This window comes from Callithrix jacchus, chromosome 8 (assembly GCF_049354715.1).
Source record: "Callithrix jacchus isolate 240 chromosome 8, calJac240_pri, whole genome shotgun sequence".
Taxonomy (NCBI): Eukaryota; Metazoa; Chordata; class Mammalia; order Primates; family Cebidae; genus Callithrix; species Callithrix jacchus.
In genome coordinates, this window is record NC_133509.1 from 129426930 (window position 1) to 129453454 (window position 26525).

A 26525-nucleotide genomic window follows, 5' to 3' on the forward strand; every position below is an offset into this window, starting at 1 on the left:
TAGGACTCCTATGAAGAAAGGCACCACTGCTATCCCCATTTCACAGGTGGGAAAGGCAAGGCTTGGAGTGGTTAGGCGGCTTACCCAGTCACACAGCTCCTAAGTGGTGCAGCAAGAATTCGGTGGGGGGAGTGTGGCCCAGAGCTATACACTCAGTCCTGTGCTGTGCTGTGGAGGAGAGTTGACCAGGAGCAGAAGGCTCATTTGGGGGCATCTCAAGCACCAGATTCCCACTGAGCCAGGTAAGTTTCCTCCCTCCCTCCACTAAGCAACCCGTGTTTCCTGCTCTGTGAAATGAAGAGGATCAGACACTCATAACCAAATGAATGGGTGAGTCCTTCACTGCTCCCAAGTCTAACCCATTGTGCGCCTGCCCACCCCATTCTGCATGCTCTCAGCATGATTCCATGAAGCTGTGCCCCCTCACCTCAGATTCTAGAGTGTGGATTGTATCAGAGATGAGTGCCCACTAGAGGTAAAAAGGTCAGGACCCCAAGCCCTGTCCATCCCCAAAGTACTGAGGCCTCACATTCCATTACATTCCACTCCACTCTGAAGTGCACCTGCCCACCCCATTTTTTTAAGAAAATATTTCAAAAAGAAACACAGCTCATGCCAGACACTTTGCACCTGTGATCTCACCCATCCCTTGACCAACCAGCAAAGTCTACCGTTGTTCCCATTTTATAGACAAGAGCATAAGTGCTTTCCTAGGGTCCCACAGCTGGTGACAGTGAGGGCCCAGCCCCAACAGCCCAGATGGCACATGTACGGGCTAGCGGCAGGGCAAATGGCTGCAACAAGACACAGACCATTTTCTGCATGTGTGCTGTGGGCTCAGGGTGGCTCTTAAGGATGGGGCCCCTTTGTGAGGACATCCACTCCTAGGTGCTTTCCCTTGCATCATGTCCTGTCTGTCCTGGCAAATGTTTTTCTCGAGGTTTACCCAACCAGTCCAAGGTCACAAGGAAGCCCTTCTGTGTGTCACACAAAAGACCAAGGTCCAGCACTGTCCAAACTTTACTCAGCAAACAGTCACAAAACAGCCCCTGTGTGAGGGGTCAGAGGTGAGCTCTCCGTGGCCTCTGCTACGTGTCACACGTGAAAGCACCATGCTGTGGGTCATTGCAGGATGTTTAACTCAATTGTTGCATGAGCCTGGGTGACAAAATGGCAGAGCAGCTCAGAGAGAGATGGACGGACAGAAAGCATGAACCTCTGAGGAGTCAGGTGTTTGTGGAGGAGGGGACACTGAGCTGGCTTTGGAGCATGAGAAACACTTCATCTAGCAGGTGTGGGAACATGAGTGAGACCTGGAGACGTGTGTGATGTGGTGAGCCGTGAAGTGTAGGGGACCCCACGGAACTCCTGTGTGGGCCTGCACAGGGCGTGTGGAGGAGACAAGAGGAGGAGGTGGCTGTGCCGGTGGTTCAGTAACAGAGATCCTAAGCCGGAGGCCGGTGTGTTGTCTGATCTCTTTCATCCTAATTGCAGCGTAGTTTGTGCATCCTCGCCACACTCCAAGTGTCCCCTGGAGCGTTTCTGTCTCTGACCCTCCTGCCTCCACATCAGTAGATACCTCCACACAGCCCTCCCAGGACACTCACCTCTATCCACAGCTGCTTCTCCAACACCCTCCAGGCCCTCCTGTGTGTGGAATGAGCTCACCCACAGGGTGACATCAGGCCACGATCTGCAGGGCTGGTTTCCCTGAGGCCTCTCCCCTTGGTTTGCAGGTGGCTGTCTTCTCCCTATGTCCTCACATGGTCCTCATCTGCAAATGCCTGGTTTTAACTTCTTCTCCCCTAATCTCCACCAGTCCTATAGGACTAGCCACCCCCCATGACCTCATCATAACTTAGTAACCTCTTTAAAGGTTCTATCCCAAATACAGTCACACGTTGAAATACTGAGGTTTAGGGTCTCACTGTATGAATTTTGGGAGGATGTCAACTCAGCCAGCTCACTCTTATTATGGTTGCGCTAGCGCCATGCCTGGCTCCTAGTGGACACCCCAGGAACAGCCATCCAGCCAGACTGATGACTGTGGCATCCCGGACACTCCATGGCTCATCACATCACACTCGTCTCCAGCCGGTCTCTCTGCCTGGAAGTCTCACACCTGTCACCACACCTGCTCTCTGAGGAGGTCCTTTTCATGCTTCAAAGCCAGCTTAGTGTCTTTCTTTCTGCAAAAAATGTTCCTGACCTCTCAGAAGTTTATTCTCTCTCTCTCTCGTCAGGCTTTCTTTCTTTCTGTCGGTCTTTCTCTGAGCTGTTCCACCATTTTGTGTACCCAGGAACCTGTGACAATCGAATTAAACAGGCTGCAAAAAAGAAAGAGAAGAAAAACAAATGGAGTTAAACAGCCTTCAATGACCCCAGCTCGGCGCTTCGATGCTTGAATGACTTGTAGCAGAGGCCACACTCAATCCTCCTCTGCCCTTTGAGTTTTTGCAGCTCTTGACAAGACCATTTATGTTCTTAGAAAGCCCACCTTTATTTTCCTCTCTAGCCACATGGATTCGAAGACCTCCTGTTGTGAGCTGTAATCAGAATGCAGAGAAGTAATACAAGGTTAGGACCCAGAACTCCTCCTTCCTCTCCCTGCAAAGACCCAGATTTTTTTTTTTAAATGATCTTGGTCTTCAGGGGAAGAACTTCCCACCACACTAAGCAGCCATCTCCAGCCTACCCCTGGGTGTGGGGCTTACTTAGCTCATCCATCCAAAGGCTATTTCCCACGTACTTAGTAGGCATCCGGGCACGGAGCTAGTGCAAGCATAATGATAAGAGTGAGCCTGGCAGACACTGCTCCCCCAATAACCAGGTAACAAATAAACAGAACCACAAACTGTGATGGCAACAATTCATCTGTCTACAGATATTCGCTGACTGTCCACTGCGTGCCTGGCACTGTTCCAAGTGCTAAAGAGAAACAAAGAAAACAAAAATCCCTGCCCTTGAAGAGGAGACATTATAATGTGACAACATAACAATGAAAAGGAATGAAGAACAAAACAGAAAAGTCAAATAGATTGCATGTCTCTTGATGACAAGTGCTGCGGAACGAGGCTGTCATCTGGATGGAGCACAGAAAGTGGAATATGGTGACATGTCAGCCAAGAGACCTGGGAGACACCACCTTGGCCGAGGGATCAAGGTTGGCACTGCCAACTGTGAGTAGTGCTGACATCTTGCTGTCTTCTATATGGTGTCATGAGCTGGGTGCATCCTCTCGGCGGGATCTTCCCCAAATCCAGAACTTTAGTTTAATCATGAGAAAACAACAGCCAATCCCAGTTTCAGGGACATTTGGCAAAAGACCCCGCCAGTCCTACTTAAAAGTGTTGAGGTCAGCTGGGCACAGTGGCTCAACTCTGTAATCCCAGCACTTTGGGAGGTCAAAGCTGGTGGATCACGAGGCCAAGAGATCGAGACCATCCTGCGCAACATGATGAAAGCCTGTCTCTACTAATAATACAAAAATTAGGCACATGATCAGTTGCTGCTACACTGGAAAAATGGCGGAGCAAGAGCAAACAAAAATCCCTTTGGTTCCAGAAAATCTCCTGAAAAAGAGGAAGGCTTATTCAGCCTTCAAAGCCACTCAGGCAAAGCAGGCATTTTTGGCAAAGAAGGAACAGAGGAAAGGAAAAGCGCCCGGGTCTAAGTGACTAGAATCATTCCTACATGATTCCTGGCGGCAGACACGTGACAAGGTGCCTGTCAGACGACTGGAAGTGAAGCCTCACGGCTTGAAATTGCCAGATAAACATTCCTTGGCCTTTGCCGTATGTATCAAAAGGATTGATGGCATGAATTTACTGGTGCAGAGACGCATTGCAATACTTTGCCTAAGGAAAATTTTTAGTGGTGTCTTTGTAAAAGTCACCCCCCAGAACCTAAAAATGCTGTGTAGAGTGGAACCGTATGTGACCTGAGGATTTCCAAACCTGAAGTCTGTCCGGGAACTCATTTTGAAATGTGGACAAGCCAGGGTCAAGAATAAGACCATATATCTAACAGACAGCACAGCGATTGAGGAGCATCTGGAGGAGTTTGGTGTCATTTGCTTGGAAGACCTTTCATGAAATTGCCTTCCTGGGGAAGCATTTTCAGGAGATCTCATGATTCTTGCACCCTTTCCACCTCTCAGTGGCCCATCATGCTACCAAAGATAGAGTGGGCTTCCTCAGAGAGATGGGCACACCTGGCTCTCAGGATGAATGCATCCGTCAGCTCATCCGCCAGCTGAACTAGACCCAGGTGAGGCAGAGCTGAAAACTGCCCTTGGACTGACTGTGGATGGGCCATGCCTTGCCACTTCCAAGGTTCTTTTTGCATTTACTAGTTTTTAAGAGTAACCTTGAGATTGGAAGGAAAGAGCAGGCTGATACAAGTAGACGGAGACCTGCTGGGAGCAATGAATGCCTGATTAGGACATGGGCCTATGCATAGCTTAGCAGTCATAGGCTTAAAAATGTCAAGTGAATAAGAACTGTATTGCTGCTGTCATTTAGATGGAAATGAGGAAAGAATATTAACTGATTTCAAAAAGGACTTGAAGATGTGAAATCATCTATTTTGCTGAAGAAATTTTAACTCTTTTTGAAATTACTTGTTTTTCCTGTTATTACTCTAGGTGCCAAACTGCAAGAAATTTTTATCAATTAAGTGGAAAAAAAAATTAGCCAGCGAGTTGGCGGGCACCCTCTAGTCCCAACTACTCAGGAGGCTGAGGCAGGAGAATTGCTTGAATCAGAGAGGCAGAGGTTACAGTGAGCCGAGACAGCGTCACTGTTCTTCATCCTGGGTGACAGAGCAAGACTCAGTCTCAAAAAAAAAAAAATGTCGAGATCATAAAAGGCAAGGAAACCCTGGGAAATGGTGCCTGGCCAGAGGAACCTAAGCAGACATGGCGACTAAATGCCACGTAGACTCCTGGGACAGAAGAGGACATCAGTGGGAGAGCTGGTGACCCCCAAGGAAGTCCAGCCTGTCCCAATGTCTACTTCCTAGTTCTGAGGAACGTGCCATGGTCACGTGAGAGGTCCACATTTACGTTAGGGGAAGCTGGGAGAGTGTATATCGGACCTCTCAGAACTGCTTTTGTAACTTTTCTGTACATCCAAACTGTTTTAAAATAGTTTTTTTTTATTTTTTTGAAAATGTTTCAAAAAGAAAAATAACCAAGTAGGGGAGGGCTCTTGGGTGGGGTTGGGAGTTGCAAAGGTAAAGGCAGGAGACCAGTTCAGGAAGAGAACAGGTCACTAAGAGAGATGATCGGGAGGACCTTCTGCAGCCAGGGCTCTGAGGGTCTCTCTGGGGTGGTGCCATTGAAGCTGAGTTTTGAGGGACAGGCAGGAGTTGATACCGTGAGTCTCAAAAGTGGGTAAAGGGGTGTGCACAAAATTGAGAGAAGGTGACTGTGGCAGCATCTGGGGAGGGAAGGAGAGGATAGGGTGGGAGGGAAGGAGAGGGGAGGGTTGGAGGCCCATCCCTTCATTGGCCATGAGAACACTGCAGGGGGTGTGGAGGTGGGAGTAATAGTAATAATAACAGGCAGGACTTGGAGGCCACGTCCTGTGTGTCTGGCACTTGCCTACGCCCTGTGTGCCCTCTGAGTTAACGCAGAGGTGAACCGAGAGGCACCTGGGGCAGGGGCTGGGGGAAAGGAAGCAGGTGACACCTCCGGTTCCCTCCAGCTTCTTCAGAGCAGATCCACAGGACGGACCCTTCTCTGCCACCCTTCTCCAAGACCACCTTGGTGGGAGTGAGGGGTTCTAAGGTGACAACAGACACAGGAGCCACAAACACAAGACAGACACTCTGACTCCCGGGAGAACCTAGTATGGGCATCCATACGCCCTTCCTGTTGGTGACTCTATGCAGACATGCAGAGTGCAGATAACTGGCTGCTCCCACACACATCTGCATTGGTACTCATACACCTGTGCACACACGTGAGCACACACGCACACACACAGCCTCCTGCAGCACTGTGGCTTCCGGTGGGTAACACAGCTACCACCTTTGATTGCACTGAGCTGAGCACCCATTGTCTGCTGGGGTGGGGAGAGGTCAGGCACTTTCCCTGCGTGACCCCGTTTCAGCCTCTCAGTGCCCCACGGAGGTGGTCCCTGTTGCCCCCACTGGACAGAGGAAGAACCTAAGAGTTAGAACCCCCAGCATGGTGTCTCCACTAAATAGAAGCCCCTGTTTCTCTCCCAGCCTCTCCCAGAGGGGCTGCTCTGAAGCATGTGGGTTTGATCAGGATAATCAAGGTAAATGATCCTCATCTTGATCCATCACAAATGTTAGGGTACAAGGAGAGTGGGTGGAGTCTCTGCTGCCTGGGTCCCATCCTAAGCTGGGTGACTGCAAGCAGACATACACATGTCCACCTCTCAGGCCACGCAGGGAGAACAAGCATCATTCGATCAGTGTTACAGGGTTGTTGAAGGCTCAGAGGAAACCAGGCGACGAGTGTTTCTCAAACTCTGATTAACGTCACTTGAGGAGCTTGTTAAAAATATGTACTCCTGGACTTGATCAGGTAAATCAGAATATTTGAGGCAGAGCTTTTAAGCTACTCCTTGGTATTCAAATGCACACGGGTTTTTGATGTTTCACCACCTATAGCACAAGAGAGGGCAGGACTGTCCTGTTCAGTGCACTGTGCGCCAGACACTCAGACCCCAGGAACTCCCTTACCGCCCCTGCTCCCTGCAGTGCCACCCACCCAGCTTTCATGCCTGAGGGTGGGCCTCAGACTCCCCCTAGAATCGGCCCAGAGGCTCCTTGCTATGTAGGCATCGTTTCCTCCAGTCACTGCAGAGCACTCACCAGGTAACAAACACACACACCCAGGCAAGTTCCTCATGAGTGTCCCCACGTTGATATCCCAGACTCTACAAGTCGTCAGCTGCTGCCTAGGACTCTCTAAGTCCTTGAGCTTGGAACCTCTACCACACACAAGCACTGGGCACGCCCCGCAGGCAGGGAAGTGCTGATCACATACACCCAGTGACGTGGGAATCCCAGATAATGAATAACTTTTTAGTACCCATGCCCCGTGAATTTTGAGATATTTTTGTTTGCTAAATCTGACAATTCTACGTGTAGGGAACAGGGATGATTGAGAAGCAGCTGCTCTAATGGCCAGAAGCCAATAACCTTCCCTGCAGAGATGCGGGAAGTCCTGGGGAAAGCAGGAAAGGCCAGGCACTGCCCTGGCAGCGGGAGTGGGGCTTGGGTCAATGGAGGGTCAGTGCCATGAGAAAGGACCCTGGGTGGCTTCCTGCTACATAATGTGAGGACCGGAAGCATAAGAAAGGACTGACTTATCCACCGTTGCATCAAACTGAAGCCTGAGACAGAACATTCTGTGAGGTCGCCTTGTTCACTGCAGAGGAGCTGACTCACACGGTTTTGTCAAGGAAGTTGCAGTCTGTGCCAGGAGTAGCCAGCCCAGCAGTAGCAAAGAGGGTTTTCTACCGCAGGTTTTCCCAGAGCTCCTCTCCTTCTCTCCCCTGGCTGAAGGAGGGCCCTGCAGGGAGACTCCCCCTCTAGGGAACTTTGCTCCTGGGTGTCCCAGCTGCAGAGATTGGTGGGGGCAGTCCAGAAAGGGGGTCTTCTGGACCAGGGGAAGATAAGGTTGGGCCTCAGGGCACTGGGAGGACAGTGGGGGTGCTTCAAACAGGCCAGTGACCTGAAGGACTCATATTCTTAAGGATATCCTGGTGGCCAAGTAGAAAACAGCCTGGTAGGGTGAGGGCAGTTCAGTGACTCAGAGGTCACTGAAGGCGCAGCCAGGCAGGTTGGGATTCATATGGGCAGCAGAGGTGGGCAGTAGGGACGTAGACTGGGAGACCCTGTCTCATGCTGTGGGCCCCGAGGGGAGGTGGAGGCTGAGCTGGGAGAAGAAGCACCACCCACTCACTTCCTGCTTGCAGAGTGACTCTGAGGAGCAAAAAAGCAAGTGAGGAAGTCAAGGGGGTTATTTGGGGGCAATGCTCCGTGTGAGGGTTGCTAAGGACAGGTGCCAAGGAGGAACCTGCGTCAAAATCCCAGGTCCAAATATTAGTTACTAGAGCCCTCTGATAAAGACAGAGCCACAGGTAAAATGCGGCAGGCACGCCCCCTTGACCCTTAAAATCAGAAGCCTCTCTGTGCCCTGGTGAGGAGAGAAGCATGATCGATCGTCCACACTGCCAGGACGAAAAGCATATTATTTCTGATGCAAAACTCAGGCTCCTTCCAGGGCTGGCACAGAGGACTGCCACAGGAGTCAGAAGGCCTCCACCTTCCCCGGCTGGGCAACCTCAGAGGATGTCTCCTTATCTCTGGAGTCACTATGTCTCCGCAGCCTGGCTGGGCACAGGTCACCTGGAAGTGGAGCTGTGTTTGCAGGGAAGGTACGAGGGTGGACGTCAAAGCCAGCCTGCCTGGTTCCAAATCCCGTCTCAGCTTGGCACTTACCCGCAGTGGTGGTGTGGTCTTGGGAATGAGCTTTGCCTCTCTGTACTTTCGTTTCCTCATACCTAAAATAGAGGGAGTAATGGGACCGGCTCAGTGGATATTTGTAGGGATTCCATGTGCTGTTATGCATAAGGAGCAGAGCAGCTAAGATAACCACCATCTATGTCACTGAGTCTCTGGGGGTGATGGAAGGAGACACAGATTTGCTGAAGTACAATGAAGGCGGGGGAAGGCAGTAAGGCATCAGCCATGTGGCACACATTGTATTTTGAGACTAACTGGTTTTCTTACATCATCCTCAAATTTTTTTCCTTGTCTGCTTCCCATGGTTCCCGAGAGTCAAGAGGATGGGAGCTGTGGAATGTGTTAATCATCTACTGCTGTATATCAATCGACCATCTCACGGAATTCCTGAGGGTCAGGACATATCCTCAGGATAATTCTTTCCTCAGGAGATAGAGAGGAAAGAGAGAGACAGAGAGAGTGAGGAAGAGAGAGCGGGACAGAGAGAGAACCCATCAGGAGGGGCTGAGCTGGGTGGTCCCAGCTTCAGGTATCTCATGAGTTTGCTGTCAAGCTATTGGTCAAGGGCAATCCCAGAAGGCTCACTCATGAGGCCATAGCAGAAATTCTCAATTCCTCGCCATGTGGACCATTCACAGGGCTGCTCGAATGTGACTTAGAGAGAGAGAGAGCGAGCAGAGGTTTGTTTGTTTAACATCTTGGGATCAAGAGAGGCTATAGAGAGAAAGCACAAAAGAGAGAGAGAGGAAAGAGAAAGACAGAGAGTGAGGGAGACAGAGGGGGACACACAGAGAGAACCCATGGGTAGAAGCAGCAGTCTTTTTATAACTCAATCTCAGAAATGATACCCCGCCCCTTCTGCCTTAGAAGGAAGTCACTAAGTTCAGTCCAATGTGAGGGGAGGTAATTAAGCTCTATCTCTTCTCTGAAGTGGTATCAGACATTTGTGGACACTCTGTAAAATGACCAGAGTGTTAGAACCTCAGAATCCAGCAAAGTGATTGCCCTCATAGTAGATTATAAATGTTTTTAAAAATAGATGGACTAGCTGAATGAATAAATGAATGAGAGAGTGAGCAGAATATTTCTGTGTCATTTCACGCACAGGAAAGGCACTGAGGCTCAGAGCCGTTAGGACATGTGTGAGGTTGTCCAGGCAGTAAGGGGTGGGGTTGGGCTGGTTTGCCAGAATTCTGAGATGCAGTGTGCAGCCTGCAGCCGTTCTGAAATGGAAGCCGGGGATGGCAAGCTACAGCAGCCACTCCCTCCCCTCCCCCAGGAGAACAGACACACTGAACAGAGTCAGGAGTTCTCTCACCAAACCCTTTGCAGGCATCTCCCAATCCACACAGGGACAGCCGAGGGTCTGGCTGTGCTGAAGGCAATTTGCAAATCCTGCCTCACATCTGCAGCCATTATCTCCCCCAATAGCCACCAAATCAGCACCAACCCAGCCGGAGTGCAGCATGGGTGTTTGGCAAAAACAGGCTATTTTTTTTTTTTTGAGATGGCGTTTCGCTCTTGTTGCCCAGGCTGCAGTGGCAGTGGTGCGATCTCGACTCACCACAATCTCCGCCTCCTGGGTTCAAGCGATTCTCCTGCCTCAGCCTCCTGAGTAGCTGGGATTACAGGTGCACACCACCATGGCTAATTTTTGTATTTTTGTAGAGATGGGGTTTCTCCATATTGGTCAGGCTGATCTTGAACTCCTGATCTCAGGTGATCCGCCCACCTTGCCATCCCAAAGTTCTGGGATTACAGGCGTGTGCCACTGTGCCTGATGACTCCATCCTTTTCTGACAGCGACCAGAGTCCTCTGTCTGTCACAGAGAAGGCTGGGCCTTCTTAGGGTTCTTTAGAACTGCTGATGTCGGTCAGTATCTATTTATTCTTCCTAATAATTCTTTGTTGTTTTTTTTTTTTGAGATGGCGTTTCGCTCTTGTTGCCCAGGCTGCAGTGGCAGTGGTGCGATCTCGACTCACCACAATCTCTGCCTCCTGGGTTCAAGCGATTCTCCTGCCTCAGCCTCCCAAATATCTGGGATTACAGGTGCCCACCACCACACCTGGCTAATTTTTGTGTTTTTAGTAGAGACAAGTTTTCGCCATGTTGGCCAGGCTGGTCTTAAACTCTTGACCTCACATAATCCACCTGCCTTGGCCTTTCAAAGTGCTAGGATTACAGGCGTGAGCCACTGAGGTCAGCCTCCTAAGAATTCTTAAATCAGCTACAGTTGACAAAAGAAGTTCAGAGAGATAAAGTAATTGGCCTAAAGTCACCCAGCGAGTAGATGTGGCAGAGGCATGGTACAAAAGAAGCCCTGTGGGTGATGCCCTTCGGATGGTCCCTGCCTCTCTGGAAAGCAGCAGCCCTGGTTTCTCTCTGCCTCACCTTCCCAGGCAGGCAGGCAGGCTTGTGTTTGGGCTCCTGCTGGTCCCTCCAGGTAGGCCCCAGAAGCACTCTCTTCCCCATCTGCAGTCCCAGACCATGTATGGACACTACTCATTTCCTAGGGTGTTCCTTACCCCATGCACCAGGTCAGTATTTCAGAATCCAGAGTGGCACCACAAAGGCAATAGCTGTGAAAACTACAAGGAGCATCACAGTGACCTGCAGAATCCCAGGGTCTGACAGACTCTGCATGTACCAAGGTGACTCCAATCCAGGGACAGTGAAAGTCATTATTCCTTGGACCGAGCATCTGGTTGTCCCAGGTCCCTGGCTGAGCATTCAATGTGAATCTTTTGTCTCTTTGCCTTTAAGAGAGGCACTACGGCCACCCTCATGCAGGCCCCTAAGGCCAGTGCCACCCACTGCCTCTGCTCTCTCCACTCCTGCATTCCACCAGATTCCTTGACCTTCAGAAATAGTCTCCTGGAGGCCAGGCATGATGGCTCATGCCTGTAATCCCAGCACTTTGGGAGGCTGAGGCAGGCAGATCACCTGAGGTCAAAAGTTTGAGACCAGCCTGGCCAATATGGTGAAACCTTGTCTCTACAAAAAATACAAAAATTAATCGGGCATGGTGGCGGTTGCCTGTAATCCCAGCTACTCAGGAAGCGGAGGCAGGAGAAACGCTTGAACCTCGGAGGCAGAGATTGTAGCGAACCGATTTCATGCCACTGCACTCCAGCCTGGGCAGCAGAGTGAGACTCCATCTCAAAAAAAAAGGATAAAGAAAAGAATAGTCCCCTGGAGACCCTGGCCCTGACCTCCCCCTCAAGCCGGAGTGAACTTTTGTCTCACCATGGGCTGACCCTCTGGGTCCATTTTAAGTCAGAAGAACATGTCCATCCACAGTCAAAGGAGAGGTGCGGACAAAGCCCGCATTCAGCTGAGACCTCAATCAGTAAAGAAATCTTTCCCTGCACAGATCTGCAGACAACCAAGCCTTAAAAAGGCATCGACCCTAAAGCCTGTGAAATTGTCACTTTCTCTCCTATGTCCAAGCATGGAAATGTTTTTCTTCATTTTTTAAAAAAGAGCAGGGAGCGGCGGTGAGAGTCTGAATTTGGCATTGGATTGGTCTCCCCTAAGATCCAACAGCTCCAGCATTTAGCAGCCGGGGGTACATGGGCAAATCACATGATTGGACATTGGAAGCTTTTTCCTCCTTTCTCACTCCTCTTCCTGGAGGTTGACACAGACCAAAGTTTGCTAAGAAAACTTAGGATAAAAGAAGGGGAAGAGACCAGGTGATGTGGCTCACGCCTGTAGTCCCAGCACTTTGGGAGGCCAAGGTGGGTGGATCGATTGAGCCCAGATGTTCAAGACCAGCCTGGGCAACGTGGTGAAACCATGTCTCTGCAAAAAATTACAAAAATTAGCTGGGCATGGTGTTGTGCACCTGTAATCCTGACTACTCAGGAGGCTGAAGTGGGAGGATCACTTGAGCCCAGGTTGTCGAAGCTGCAAATAAGGTGAGATTGCACTGCTGCACTCCAGTTTGGGCTACAGAGTGAGACTGTGTCTCAAAAAAAAAAAAAAAAAAAAAGAGAGAGACAGTTTTTTTTCAATGTTATCAGAGATGGGAGCTATACAAAGAGATGAGGTTGGATGGAGGTGAAGACTAGTCAGCTCAGCTGTAAAGAAAATGGTGCTCTTCTGAGGCTGGAGAACTTGAGAACACCCAGGTAATGTCCTGAGGCAGGATGACCAGTCGTCCCCGATGTCCACTCTCTCTGTCTCTCATGGTAATGGAACTCCGAGTTCTTAGCTGGGAGGTGGCTCCCTAGCATCTTGGCTGCACCTCACAGTCTCCTCTGTTGCTAGGTGTGGCCATGGAGCAAACCTCTAGCCAACAGAACACAAGCGGAAATGACAGGTGATGTTTAAGGCATTCCTTTCCAAAGAAGGTGCGCCCTTCCCTTCCCCTGAGGCCCTTTCTATGGGCTGGAAGGCGAACATAGCAGTGAGCCTTCTTAGCCCAGACAAGCAGGCATGGAGGGGCAGCCAAGCAACCAGGCAGGAAGACGTGGAGCCGCCACATCAACCCATTGCCTCCACCTGGACCTGCACAACAGGGCACTGAACTTCAGTCTCATTTCAGCCACGATTTCTGTAGGATTCTGTGTAACTTAAACATACATACTGGCCAGGCACAGTGGCTCACACCCATAATCCCAGCACTTTGGGAGGCTGAGGCAGGAGGATCCCTTGAGGCCAGAATTTCAAGACCAGCCTGGGCAACACAATGAAACCCTGTCTCTACAAAGAATAAAAATTGAAAAATTAACCAGTCATAGTGATGTGTGCCTGTGGTCCCAGCTACTCAGAAGGCTGAGGCGGCAAGATACCTGGAGTCCAGGAGTCAGAGACTTCAGTGAGCAATGAGCAATGATTGTCCCACTACCCTCCAGCCTGGGTGACAAAGTGGAACCCCCCCCTTCTCTCTATGTGTGTGTGTGTGTATGTGTGTGTGTGTTTGTGTGTACATATATATATATATATATACACACACATATATACATAGAGAGAGAAAGATATATATACATGCTGGGTGCGGTGGCTTATGCCTGTAATCCCAACACTTTGGGAGGCTGAGGAGAGTGGATCATGAGGTCATGAGTTTGAGACCAGCCTGGCCAACATGGTGAAACCCCCTCTCTACTATAAATACAAAAATTAGCTGGGCATGGTGGTGGGCACCTGTAATCCCAGATACTCAGGAAGCAGAGGCAGGAAAATCGCTTTAATCCTAGAGGCAGAGGTTGCAGTGAGCCAAGATTGTGCCATTGCACTCCAACCTGGGCAACAGGGAGAGACTTCATCTCAAAATTAAAAAATAAATAAACAAAGATACACACACATGCACATGCGTGCGCACACATGCACACACACACACACACATTCAATTCTGAAACTTGGAGCCTGAAAGTCATTTCAGGAAGATGGGGCTAAACAGTTACTGGTCACCTTCGTGCCACACAGTCAACAGATACGTCAGTCCTCTAAAGATGCAGCACTGTCACAACAGACAGACTAAACATCCTGTCCTCGTAGAGCGTACATTCATATGATTTCATTTCATCTTGATTACCACTCTGTCAGGGAAATATTCCCTTGCATCTTAGACACCAGGAGATTAAACTGTAGAGATTTCCCATGATGTGTTTGAAGTGAGTTAGTCGGTGAGTCAGACGTCACGATTCAAGCCAGGTCAGCTCATGTCAGAGCTAGAACCTCTCCACGGGTCTGGTGGCCTCCAAAGCACACCCTCTAGCCTGTCAGGGCTGTCACAGATGGGGACTGTAACCACGAGGAATCAAGAGGAAGGATTTTTTTTTTTTTGAGACAGAGTATCCCTCTGTCACCCAGGCTATAGTACAGTGGCGTGATCTCAGCTCACTGGAACCTCTGCCTCTTGGGTTCAAGCAACTCTCCTGTCTCAGCCTCCCAAGCAGCTGGGATTATAGGAGTGCGCCATCATGCCTGGCTAATTTTTTTTTTTTTTTTTGGTATTTTTAGTAGAGAAAGGGTTTCACTGTGTTGATTAAGCTGGTCACAAACTCCTGATCTCAGGTGATCTGCCTGCCTCAGCCTCCCAAGGTACTGGGATTACCAGCATGAGCCACCACTGCCAGCCAAGATTATCTTTTTGAAGAGCCAAAGGAAGACCTTGGACTAGCTAAGAGAAAGGCCCAAGGAGACCCGAAGGCCAGGGAGGAGGGACAAGCAAAATTGTTGGCGTGAACCAGTGGCAGAGGCTCAGCAGCACACATGCCTTGGCTGAGGAGGCCCCCACAGAGAAGCAGAGCCTAGGACAAGGGGTTCCTCACAACACCTGTGCTCCCGAAAGCTCCCTTCCCACCCCCATTCTAGGCACAACTCTGGAATGGGGGCCCTGACACAAACCCCTACTCCCTGGAGTTGGTGAAGAGACACCCAAAATGCAAATGACCTGCAGAAAAATAGAGCCCTGTATTTTTTAAATATATCTAGGATTGTATATGGACATTAACATCACACTGACACACACACAGAGACACCAAAGAAAAGTGCCTTAGAAATAAACCAAAATGCAGCTGGATACTGTGGCTCACACCTGTAACCCCAGCAATTTGGGAAGATGAGACAGGCAGATCATGAGGTCAGGAGTTCGAGACCAGCCTGGCCAACATGGTGAAACCCTTTCTCTACTAAAAATACAAAAATTAGCTGGATGTGGTGGCACTCAACTTAGTCCCAGCTACTCAAGAGGCTGAGGTAGGAGAATTGTTTGAACCAGGAGGCTGAGGTTGCAGTGGACTAAGATTATGCCACCGCACTCCAGTCTGGGCATCAGAGCAAGACTCCATCACAAAATAAAAAGAAATAAAAAAGAAATAAACCAGATGTTAGCTGGGGCCTTCTCCAGGTAGTAAAGTGCTAGAGGATATTTTACAAAGTCCTTCTTTCTATTTTCTGACTTTTTCCAAGTTCTTCAATGAGTATTTAATAAACAGATTTAAAACTAACACAACAAAGGGTTTTTTGTGTCTTTGTTTTATGTTTTAAGGAAGAGATTAGAGCTATCCCTATCACCAGGTTACTTGAGTGGATGTAACAAGTGCATGTTCCTAGAAATGATCATCTGGCCACTTCCACTCTGAGAACAGAACACTTAGTTGTCCTGGCCAGTGTTTCCCAAGCAGGGGGAGGAGTTCTTTCCTAGAATAAATAAGCCTTAGCATTCATGAGAATCAGCTACTCCAGACAGACGGCTTTGGAATCACCAGCGACATCCAGCCCCCTGAGGCAGGTAATCCATGGTGCTTTTCATTCTGGGAGCAGAGGAATCTGTTTTTCTAAGCGTTGTAGGTGGCAGCCTGGAGCCTGTGGAGTGTGTGGTGAGTGGATGCCAGGAGGAGGTGTGCCCAGGGCACTGGGTTGGGGCCAGGGGACTGTTGTGATTCCCTGGGCCTTTTTAAGAGGCATCCTCTCGAGGTCTGAGTTTTCACACCTGCAGAGGGCAGAGGTGTCCTAGGGCCTCTATGGTTATTTCTGCCTTGATACTTACAGATTCTGATTCGAGTCAGCTGTGCATCTTCAGCTGTGCATCTTCAGCTCTGCATCCAACCCTCAGGGAAAGAGGTGCTGTCCCTTTGCCTGGCGCAGGGTGCAGCTCTCAGAACATGTGGCAGATGTGATTGCTGCAGTGGGTTTCTGTGAGCATCAGCTGCAGGCCCCACCGTGATTTGAGGGTCTCCATGGGGCTGCCTCGGGGGCTCCACTTCCCCACGAGGCCCCCTGGCCAAGCCCACAGATGGGCTGTGCCTCTGTCCACACACTGAAGAGACAAACTGCTGGGAAACAGCCAGTCCTCCAACTTGCCCAAGCAGGAACACAAGGCTTTGCCCCCAAAATAATTCTGGAGACAAATATTTTCCAAGAGAAATGGTTGCATCAGCCTGAGAGTAAACAGTTGAAGCAAACAAGCGGTCTCTGTCCCAGGGCTTGACTAAGGCATTTCCACTGGCCTCCCCTCCTTCCTTCCTTCCTTCCCCTCATTCTTCCCCTCTTCCTCTGCTCCTCTCTACCCCTCTCCCCTCCCCTGCTTCCACTCCCCTTTCTTACCCTCTCTTCCCCACGGCAGCCAAGCTGCCCCTTTTCTCTTCTGAATTTTGGGACTGAGTGGGCAGAGGCTGAAGGTAAATAGTCTTGTTTACCGCCGTCACAAGCCTGGAACTCAGCGCTTCCAGGGTCTCTTGAGCAGTTGCTCACGCCTCTTCTCTGGCTCGCAGATTCGGGCAAGGGGTAGTATGGGAGGTGGTAGCCTCAGTAAAGTCTATTTTGAGCAAGGTGACTTCATTCATCATTTATCTCACCTGAGCCACTTAGCAAGTTGAGCAGAGACAGAAACAGGTTCAGAGAGGTTCAGTCACCTGCTTGTCATTACACAGCAATCAAAAGTGGCCAAAACAAAATCCCAGTCTCAGACTGGGAGACCCCAAAGCCCACGCTGCCTTCTCCCCACTAGGAGGCCTTCCAGGCTTACGGTGGAAACAGGGACCACGTGGTGACCTGGCAGGGGTGGAAAAGAACATTCGCCTTTCTTCGGCCTTGATGCCAACCATTATCAGGGCCGTCTAGGATCCAGACACTACCAGGAGCCCTCATTTCCCTGGAGGCCCACGGGAGCCGCACCACGTGTCACCGAGAGGCTGGGAGCATCACTGTGGCCTCTGACTGTGGCCAGGGCTCCTTCATCCCTGTGTTCCTCTTTAGTGGCAGTTGGGGAATAGGGGAAGGGAGCCCCTGCTTTCTAATGCCCTAGGATAGGATCTGCTCACCAAGAGGGAGAAGAGGAGTGGGCATTCTGATTACACTGAACCTCGGACCCCCATCAGCTTCAAGACCCAGGAGCCAGGCAAACCTGGCTGCCCACTGGGCTCCTCCACCTGTTTGCCCTGTGACCTGCGGCAGCCCCTCCACCGCTCTGTGCCCAGGTTTTCCACTGAAAAAAATGGAAACAATTATGGCACTTACCTCAAAGGGTGACAGGAAGCAGAGTGATGTATCGGGGCCCAGGAGAGCACCTACCTGAGGGAGGCTGCAAAGCCAGGAAGAGGCAGCAGAACAGGGACCAGGACACAGGCTGGGGGGTCAGGGGGTGCCCAGGGATGGGGGTGGTCAGGGCTCCATCTGGCCCTCTGAGACCTAAAGGATCTTTGCTTTGCAGAGTTGATAATGGAGAGAATGTTACGTCTCCTGGCTCTGGGGCTCTTGGTGGCTGGATTCTGCCCTGCTGTCCTCTGCCACCCTAAGAGCACACTTGACAAGAAGAATCCGAACCAGGAGGAACAAGACCAGGGGACACATGTGGACTTCAGATTAGCCTCCACCAACATGGACTTCGCCTTCAGCCTGTACAAGCATTTGACCCGGAAGGCCCCTGGTAGGAATGTCATCTTCTCCCCACTGAGCATCTCTACTGCCTTGGCCTTCCTGTCCCTGGGGGCCCGTAATTCCACCCTGACGGAGCTTCTCAAAGGCCTCAAGTTCAACCTCGCAGAGACTTCTGAGACAGAAATTCACCAGAGCTTCCAGCATCTTCTGCTCACCCTTGACCAGTCCAGCAATGAGCTGCACCTCAATATGAGAAATGCCATGTTCGTCAAAGAGCAGCTCAATCTGCTGGACAGGTTCACGGAGGACGCCAGGAGCCTGTATGGCGCTGAGGCCTTCGCCACTGACTTTCAGGACTCAGAGGCAGCTAAGAAGCTCATCAACAACTACGTGGAGAGGGGAACCCGGGGGAAAATCAAGGATCTAATCAAGGAGCTTGACCAGCAGACAATGATGGTCTTGGTGAATTACATCTTCTTTAAAGGTGAGTGCCCAGGTTGGGGTTCAGAAGAGGTGGATGTTTAGTTCTGAGCCTCAGGGCTATTTCTGTCCTGGCTCAGCAATGGTGTTATTAAGGAAACTTAATAACACTGTAGAGGAGAGTGCCCACGGCTTGGGGGCATCGTGGGCACCAAAGCCCTGCCCTGCCCATAGGCATCTCCTTCTCCTATTGGGGTTTACCAAATTACAGTTTGTCCTTCCAACACAGCAGCCTATCAGTCGACCCCATCAGCTTTTGGTCTGACTCAGTGTGGTGCTTTTCACTCTGATTTAAACTTGTCCAGCAAACAGAAGGAAGGAGCTCTCCCTTGAAACCACTCCAGGGCCCGCAGGGACAACAGCTCCCTTTTTGCAGGGTCACTGCTGGACTGGGCCAGGAAAGCCCTCTGTCTGGATGCACCTGGGGCTTCTGCCCTCCACATGGGCAAGAAACACTGTCCAGCCAGCGGCCTCTGTCTCTGGAGGTGGCCACGTGGGGCTGGGGCCATCCTCACAGGGGAAGCCAACCCCCAAGGAGCCTGGCCCCTCCCAAGCTTCTACCATTCTGCTCTCCCATAATCTTCTGTAATTATATTTTAAAATGTGTCATTGACACATAAATGAGGGCAGAAATGGCATTGTTCCCCTCTGGGAAGAGCCTCAAGGGAGGGCGGTATCCAAGATATGACCCTTGCCAGATTCTAACTGGTCCAGTGCCCAATCCCACTGATAGACACTCAACCAATGCAAACCTCAGCCTGCAACCTCCCAAGGGGCGGTAACCGCAAGCAGGTAGCTTCTGTCTCCTGGAGCCTGCAATCCAGATGGGGAGAAAAAAGCATAGGGACACAAAGAGTGCCCACCTGTCAGACAGCAGAAAGTGCTTAGGAGACATGCACTGCTTGGAGCAGAGTCCTGCTTGCGGGTTGAGTCCTGGGCAAGCCCCTTCCACTCCCAGGCCGGGGTCTTCATCTGTAAAGAAAGGCGTGGATCCGGATCTCCGGCTGGGACTGCTCCAGGCCTGAGCTGCCATTTGTGCTTTGGATTTCCTGTGTTCTCTCCTGCCACGGAGCCCTATGCTAGGACTCTCTGCCCTCCAGGGACGCAGTAGCCAGTCCAGCTTTCCCCTCCCCACCTGCCACTAACAATGGGAAACAGGCAGGCGAGAAACAGGTGGGCAGTGGAGGTGGCCCCAGGTCTCCAGCCTCCCCTGAAGCTCCCACACCTGTCACTGTTCAGTGCTCTGGTCCTCCTGGAGTGGAGACCTGCAGGGCCCCAGCCCTTCCTCTGCTGACTCTACTTACCCTCCAGGTGTCCATTTTGCTCCTTACCTCAGCCTGGTTTACATACAGTGTATGTGCTGGGGCTTGGTCACTACTGGGGCCACCCTGTGAAAGGCGGAGGGGCTGGGCACGCATGAGCTTTAGGCAGAGAGGGTCCCAGCTCAGAACCCTGGAGTGATTGTTCCGTCCCTTTCTGCTCTTCCTGTTCCACTGCACCCACTGGACCCATGAGCAGCAAGGATTGAGTCACCCAATGATGTTAGGACTATGTATTTGACTGAAAGTAAGGGGTTGGGTGGGCATCCAACCAGGGGCAGAAGGTGGGAATTCAAGAAAGGAAGATTTCCCCTATAAAACAGTTTTCTTCTTTTCTCTTAAATCCAGATATAATTGGAAAGGAAGGCCATTACAGCAGAGGGAAGTTGAGTCAAACAGGGATCAGATCCTAAAGACACTAGTCTAGCCAGACATTCAGGCCCCCAGTTGAACAACTGAGGATGTCAGAAGATGGTAAGGAGGCAGAATTAGAAATCTTGATAACTGGCAGAGAGAAATGGGGGAAGATGGGGGCAGACATGAGAACATTTAAAGGTGGTGATTTCATCCCTCAAACCTGTCCCTCTCTTGGTTCTGGCATACAAGACAGCAGTCGGGTTTCCCAGAGGCAGCCGGTCTTCCTAGCAGGAACCCATGCTGGAGACTGCCCAGCTAAAGGCCCCAAAGGAGTCTGGTGCCCTGGGTAATATGGGGAGGCACTCCATGGCACTGCCCTCACGGAGGCCACAGAAGCACCTGAATTGTTGCTGCAGTTGGTGACGGGGACACCTGTTCAACTGAAATAACTCCTACTCTGAGATGAGTTCTTGCTCTGAGGCATCTTTACAATTAGTTTTGTCCTGGGTCATTCCATGTTGGGAGGCTGCAGGGATCAGAGAACGTGAGGTGGTCTGCCAGGAGGAGGAAGGACAGATGGACTATGATTTTGGTCTGAGAAAGTCCAAAGGCAGAGAAGAGTCTAGAAGGAAAATGATGGCACGAGAGAATGTAGGGCCACCCAGAAGCTGGCTCTAGTTGCAATTACCAAAAGAAAAAGCACAATAAAGAAAGAAAGGGAAGAAGCTTCCCTTTACTGAGCACTACTCAAACCACCCACTTACATGCAATACCTCTTTTAATCCTCCCGGCAGCTCTGAAAGGTGATGGTGGGGTTGCCATTAGTCAGTTAGGAGACATGAAGTGCAGAAAACAAATAAGTAAACATTCAACGTTGACCTGGGCCCATCTGAAAATCCCTTTTTCTTCCTCATATTAACCCTTAAAGTTAACCTGTTTATAACTTTATGAGCTTTTACCAAGCATCTCCCAAAACCAGGAATGGGGGCTGAGTCATTTCTCCTCGGGCTACAGCCTCCCACGTGCTGTCATGCCTCTTTCCCTCACTCTCCCTAAACCTTCTCTCTCTCTTGCACTCCTTATTCCCAGCTTCCTATTGATTTCTCGTTTAGCAGAAAGAACCAGGTCTTTCTTTCATGGCCCTTTTCCCAATCTAAGCCTGCTGGGCTCTCCCTCACCCCTAATAACTTTTTTATTTGCCAAGCTATTTCTCTCAACGAAGGCAAGGCTGCTCCTGTGCGGGACTCTCAGTGTCTGTCGGACTGAGCACTTCCACTGCTGGAGAAGCAGAGTCGAGGCAGAATGACCCTTGCACTAACACATTCTTCAAATGCTTGCTCCACCTTCAGCCAAGTGGAAGACTCCCTTTGACATACGTGAGACTTTTATGTCAAAGTTCTACTTTGGCAACCTGATGTGGGTGAAGGTGCCCATGATGAGAATGGATGACATGGCCGCACCTTACTTCTGGGACGAGGAGCTGTTGTGCACCATAGTGGAGCTGCCGTACACAGGCAATGCCAGCGCATTCTTCATCCTCCCTGATCAAAACAAGATGGAGCGAGTGGAAGCCATGCTGCTCCCGGAGACCCTGAAGCGGTGGAGAGACTCAATGAAGATCAGGTGATTCTTCCTGTCCCCCTGAGACTCCACATCTCTCCACCTCAAGGTCTCACCAGTGTCCAGGTACAAGGGCATGGTGATGGGAGAACCCATATAGGAACATGTGGAATTCTCACTTACTTTGCCTTGTGCACCTGCATGGCTTCAGCCCCAATTCTTTTCTTCTTTAAGATGATGACATCAGACAGAACAAGTGGCTGAGGCTTCCTCTGACTCCATCCTGTTCTAAGTCATGAGAAATCTGCACCAAACACTCATGCGTGGTTTCTCCTGGTTTCAGTCTCTGGAAGGGAGAGAGAAACAGATGGAGTTGTGATCAGTTGAGGGCTGCAGTGAGACGGGCTCTGAGAATCAGGTCCATACTGGCGAACCTCTGTGTTTATACATTCGCTCAGCATTGGCTGCATGGTTGAGCACCTACTGCGTGTCGGACTCTAATTTGCACCCTGAGACTAAATCAGCAAACAAAACACAAGATTCCCCGCCCTCCTGGAGCTTACTTTGTAATTGGATAGGGGAGAGGCAATAAATAAATATAACAAATAAGTTATTTGATATTTTAGAAGGCAGAGAATTGAGTAAGGGGACAGAAATTGAGTAGAAGGGGATGAAAGAAGCAGGAAAACTGGACCTTGTGTTCATTTGTGATTTTAAATAAAATGGCCATTAGGTGATGCTTGAGCATCCATATAACAGAGGGGAGGGGTGGAGTCATGTTGGTATGTTAGGGAAAAGCATTCCTGGCAGAGGAAACAGCCAGTGCAAAGCCTCTAAGGTGGAAGTGAGCTTGATATGTTCAAGAAAGAGCGAGGCCAGAGTGGCTGGAGCAGAGGGAGTGACAAGAGAGTTGAGAGAGGTCAGGAGACCCCAAAGGGGTGGAGCAGCTTGTGTAGGAACATGTAGCACCCTGGAAAACCTTGCCCTTCCTCCTCTCTGTGAAGTGCAGAGCCATCAGGAGGGTTAGAGGAGGGGTGTGATCTGAGTGTTGTTTTAAAAGACTAACCGTGGCTGCTGAGAGAATAGACAGTAGAGCAGGTGTGGAGTCGGGGACACTCACAGGAACCAGGCACAGACATGAGGTGGGAGCCCATGGTGGCTGGGACCCAGGAGGGAGCCGTGCGTGTGAGGAGTGGTTGAGTTCTGGATAAATCTGAGGGTGGAGGAACAGGCTGGGAACATGGAATTGAGCTGACTGATTTCATGGGGACACAGTGAGGCAGAGCAGTAGTTCCAGGCCACCCTGTAATAGTTATGTCCACCCTGCAGGGGGCCCAGGGAGCAGGTGTGGGCAGCCGTGTGGGGCGGGCAGGGAGGAGCACCAGCCTTGGATTCAGACCATGGTGGCTGGTGTGACCTGGAGCAGGTCGCTGCTCTTCTCTGGAGCTCAGCTACCTGCTGAATAGAGAGGAGGGTCCTTGCCCGCTGCCCTTGTTCTCATTGGGTGGTTATGAGAGTCCTGTGAGGTGTTGTATGTGGAAGCCATAATAAAGCACCAAGGGCGAGGCAGCTGCTTCAACACTAACCTGAGGCTGCAGCTCCTGCCCCAGCCACTGTCCAGAGGGCTGGACGCCTCTCGGGCCTGCCTGATACTCCACCCCTCCTCACTCTGGATCCCAGGTGATGCCAGGACCTGGGGTCCTACCCCACCCATCCATTCACTCCCAGACTCCTTCCTGCTTTAGCACCAAACAGTCACCAGGGAGCAGGAGCTCAGCAAATAGTTTTGAATGAAAAGATTTCACCAAACACTTTTGATTCACCAAATGCTGAGGAAATGTGTCCACACACTCCTGGCCCACAGAGGATGCTCAATAGGTACTTGTTGAACGAAGGATGAAATGAACAGACAGACACATGAATGAAAGAATAAAAATAGAAATAGAACACCTTCCTCCTCCATGGGACTCAGAGTTTAGTGGAAGAGACAGCCTCCTGTATAACGGTAAGACCAGGCAGACAGGGACAGACATCCTGAGGGGGCTATAAACCAAGGGATGGGGGCTGGCAGGTGGGAGGTGTAACCATGCCCTATGCCAGCCTGTACCTGGCTCAGAGGACAGTGCTCATTGTGGAGGCAAGGTAAAAATCTCCATTTGATTGTTTCAGGATCCCCAAAGCTCTTCCAACACAATCAGACTCCTCAGAGACCCCCAGGCCCTTTCTGACCTGCCTCTGGCTCCTGGCCCACCTCACTCCCACTACCCTCCACCCTGCCACACTGAGGTCACCCTCTGGCCTGTGGAACAACTCCTCCTGCTCCTGCCTTCTTCCAGGTTCTTCCATCTGCCTCCTGCCCACCTCTTCACCTAGCTAGCTCTTTTCCTGCCTTTGGGACTCAGCCTAAACACCACCTCCTACAGGAAGCCCTCCTGGTACCTGTGAAGCAGGCTGCCATGCAGCCAGTGCAGCTGGCCCAGCCCAGGCTCTGGACACACTCAGGGGTCCCTGCTGGTGCAAAGATGCTTTGACTGCATTGCAAGCTGCAGGGAAGGCGTAGGGCCAGGCCCAGGCAGGGCCACAGCTCGAGGCTTGGTGCGCTGCCTGGAGCCTTTCACACTTGCAGATCGGAATGAAAAGCTAATGAATAAAAGGAGTAAAGACAGGGGTTAGGAAATTGAGGAACAGATTATTCATTTCTAATCGGAAGGGGGTAATTGTGGAGGAAACCAGGGAAGACCATGCGGCCAGGTAGGAGGCGGGTGGGCACTGATGCGCAGAGCTTCAGATATTTTTTTTCTTATTTCCTAGATGGGTAGCACTCTTCCTGCCAAAGTTTTCCGTCTCAGGGGACTATAACCTGAAAGACATACTCCCCCAACTGGGCATTGAGGAGGTCTTCACCAGCAAGGCTGACCTGTCAGGGATCACAGGGGCCAGAAACCTGCAGGTCTCCCAGGTGAGTCTTTAGACTTCAATCAGTTCATCTCTGTATCTGAACTTGAATGGTGAAGGCCAGGTGTGCTTTTGGGCACTCTTGAACTTGTGTCAATGCAGGTGCACTTCTCATTATACACTCACCCTGCTTGGGACACCACAAGCCAAGAAGAGCTCGGTTACAGTCCAGCTCCTCCTGCCGTGCTGGAGACTGGTCCTCAGCAACATGATTGTGTGTATTTCTCAGATGGAAAGACATAGTTGTGTAGTTTATTCAGATGGAATAGACATGTTGACAGGCTTGGGATCTGACAGCAGTGGACATCATTCCACACTGCACCATTTACTACCCATGGGGGCAAACAGTAAAAGTCCTCTGTCCCCAGCTTTTTCATCTGTAAACGGTGGTGATAGTCCATGGCTGGTGTGCAGTGCCCGGCTGGGAAAGTCCTCTGTCCCCAGCTTTTTCATCTGTAAACGGTGGTGACAGTCCGTGGCTGGTATGCAGTGCCCGGCTGGGAAAGTCCTCTGTCCCCAGCTTTTTCATCTGTAAACGGTGGTGACAGTCCGTGGCTGGTGTGCAGTGTCCGGCTGGGAAAGTCCTCTGTCCCCAGCTTTTTCACCTGTAAAAGGTGGTGACAGTCTGTGGCTGGTATGCAGCGCCCGGCTGGGAAAGTCCTCTGTCCCCAGCTTTTTCATCTGTGAACGGTGGTGACAGTCCGTGGCTGGTGTGCAGCGCCCGGCTGGGGAGTTATTACCAGTAGGGAATAACAATGACTGTCCGGCAACTGTGATGAAAACATGCTCAGAGCACGAGAGAGGACGATTTGGGACACTCAGCCTGTGTTACTAAAAGCAGAGGTGCCAAGGCAGGGTGACCATGCAGCCCTCTGCTCCTGTCTGGCCTGAGTGCTCACACAGAGCACTGGGTTGAGTCTGCACCTCCACCTTCCAAGGAGCAAAGTGGAGGGGTGTGTGTCCAGGAACAGCCCCGTACGACCCAGGAATGCAAGACCACGAAAAGTGCTTGAAAGCCCCAAGGATGTTTAAGCCGGAGCAGGAGACATGCTGAAAGCCATGCTGGCCTGGCGAGGCGGTTTCTGCAGCAGCTGTTGGTGGTCAAGGGCTGCCGGGACCTTGCTCGGAAGGAACATGCCTCACATTGCTCCTGCTCTTCCTCCCAACAGTAGAGGGTGTTCTGGGGGCAACATAGACTCTCAGACAGAAAGGGATGCATATGAGATGCTCCATTCTTTACCTTGAAGGCTCTGGGCAGATCACACACCGCACCTGCGTCTTCATCTGCACCTCTTGGCATCAGGACTGTGCAAGTCTCGTTGGCAGGGGAGTTGGGAGGGGCACACGTTCCACAGCACAGAGACAGGCCAGTGCTGGGTGCTCAGTGCACTTTAGGCCCCCTAGCGGCACACAGGCAGGTTGCTGACCTCCTGCCCTTCTGTGTCTACCCTGAGTAATGCTTCTGTCCCCACAGGTGGTCCACAAGGCTGTGCTTGATGTGTCTGAGGAGGGCACAGAAGCATCTACCTCCCCAGCGCTCTCACTCTTCCCCCTTCCCCCAAACCTGGGCCCAATGGTCATTGTGCGTTTCAACATGCCCTTCCTGGTGATCGTCGCCCGAACAGACACCCCGAGCATCCTCTTCATGAGCAGAGTCATCTATCCCACAAGAGCCTAGAGCTTGTCACTGAGCAGTGGGGCTCCCATTAAGGAGCCAGGAATGGAAGCTGGATGCTTGAGTCTCTGGGCACAGCCTGGCCCTGTGCATCGAGCGGCCAGGGTATGTCTGGCCCTGTGTGCTTACCCTCAGAAGGTGACAGTGACCGCCTGTGGAGGGCCCTCATGCAGAGGGGGCAACAGACTCTTTGTTCTGGAGGGTCCTGGGCCTCCTGACAACAATAAATAATTTGCTTATGCCTTTCCATGCTGACTGCCTGACTCTGCTCCTGAGGCTACTTGTGTCCCAAAGCCAAACCCTTTGACCTCCCACGCCGGCTCAGTTCCACCCCAGGATCTGG

The 26525-nt window shown here is 51.1% G+C and overlaps 1 protein-coding gene, 1 long non-coding RNA gene and 1 pseudogene across 3 annotated transcripts; 2 read left to right on the forward strand and 1 right to left on the reverse strand.

Annotated features, from left to right (window-relative positions):
* Window positions 1–84: 84 nt before the first annotated feature.
* Window positions 85–16358, reverse strand: LOC103795908 (uncharacterized). The gene is made up of 3 exons (XR_004730117.3): window positions 16008–16358; window positions 8485–8546; window positions 85–2327 (listed from the first exon to the last, which is right to left on the reverse strand). It is a non-coding gene; the product is annotated as an uncharacterized LOC103795908 (long non-coding RNA).
* Window positions 3504–4301, forward strand: LOC118145022 (ribosomal protein uL30-like pseudogene; annotated as a pseudogene).
* On the forward strand, window positions 15693–26429 carry LOC100394774 (alpha-1-antichymotrypsin). 2 transcript variants are annotated; one of them, XM_035261384.2, is made up of 5 exons: window positions 15693–15749; window positions 17670–18320; window positions 21342–21615; window positions 24364–24511; window positions 25982–26429. In XM_035261384.2, the coding sequence occupies exons 2-5, from the start codon at window positions 17678–17680 to the stop codon at window positions 26183–26185; spliced, it is 1269 nt and encodes a 422-aa protein (XP_035117275.2). In that variant the 5' UTR covers window positions 15693–15749; window positions 17670–17677; the 3' UTR covers window positions 26186–26429. The 2 variants fall into 2 exon arrangements, with proteins under 2 accessions (XP_035117275.2, XP_078191822.1); XM_078335696.1 differs by having other exon boundaries at window positions 15693–15745.
* Window positions 26430–26525: the final 96 nt, after the last annotated feature.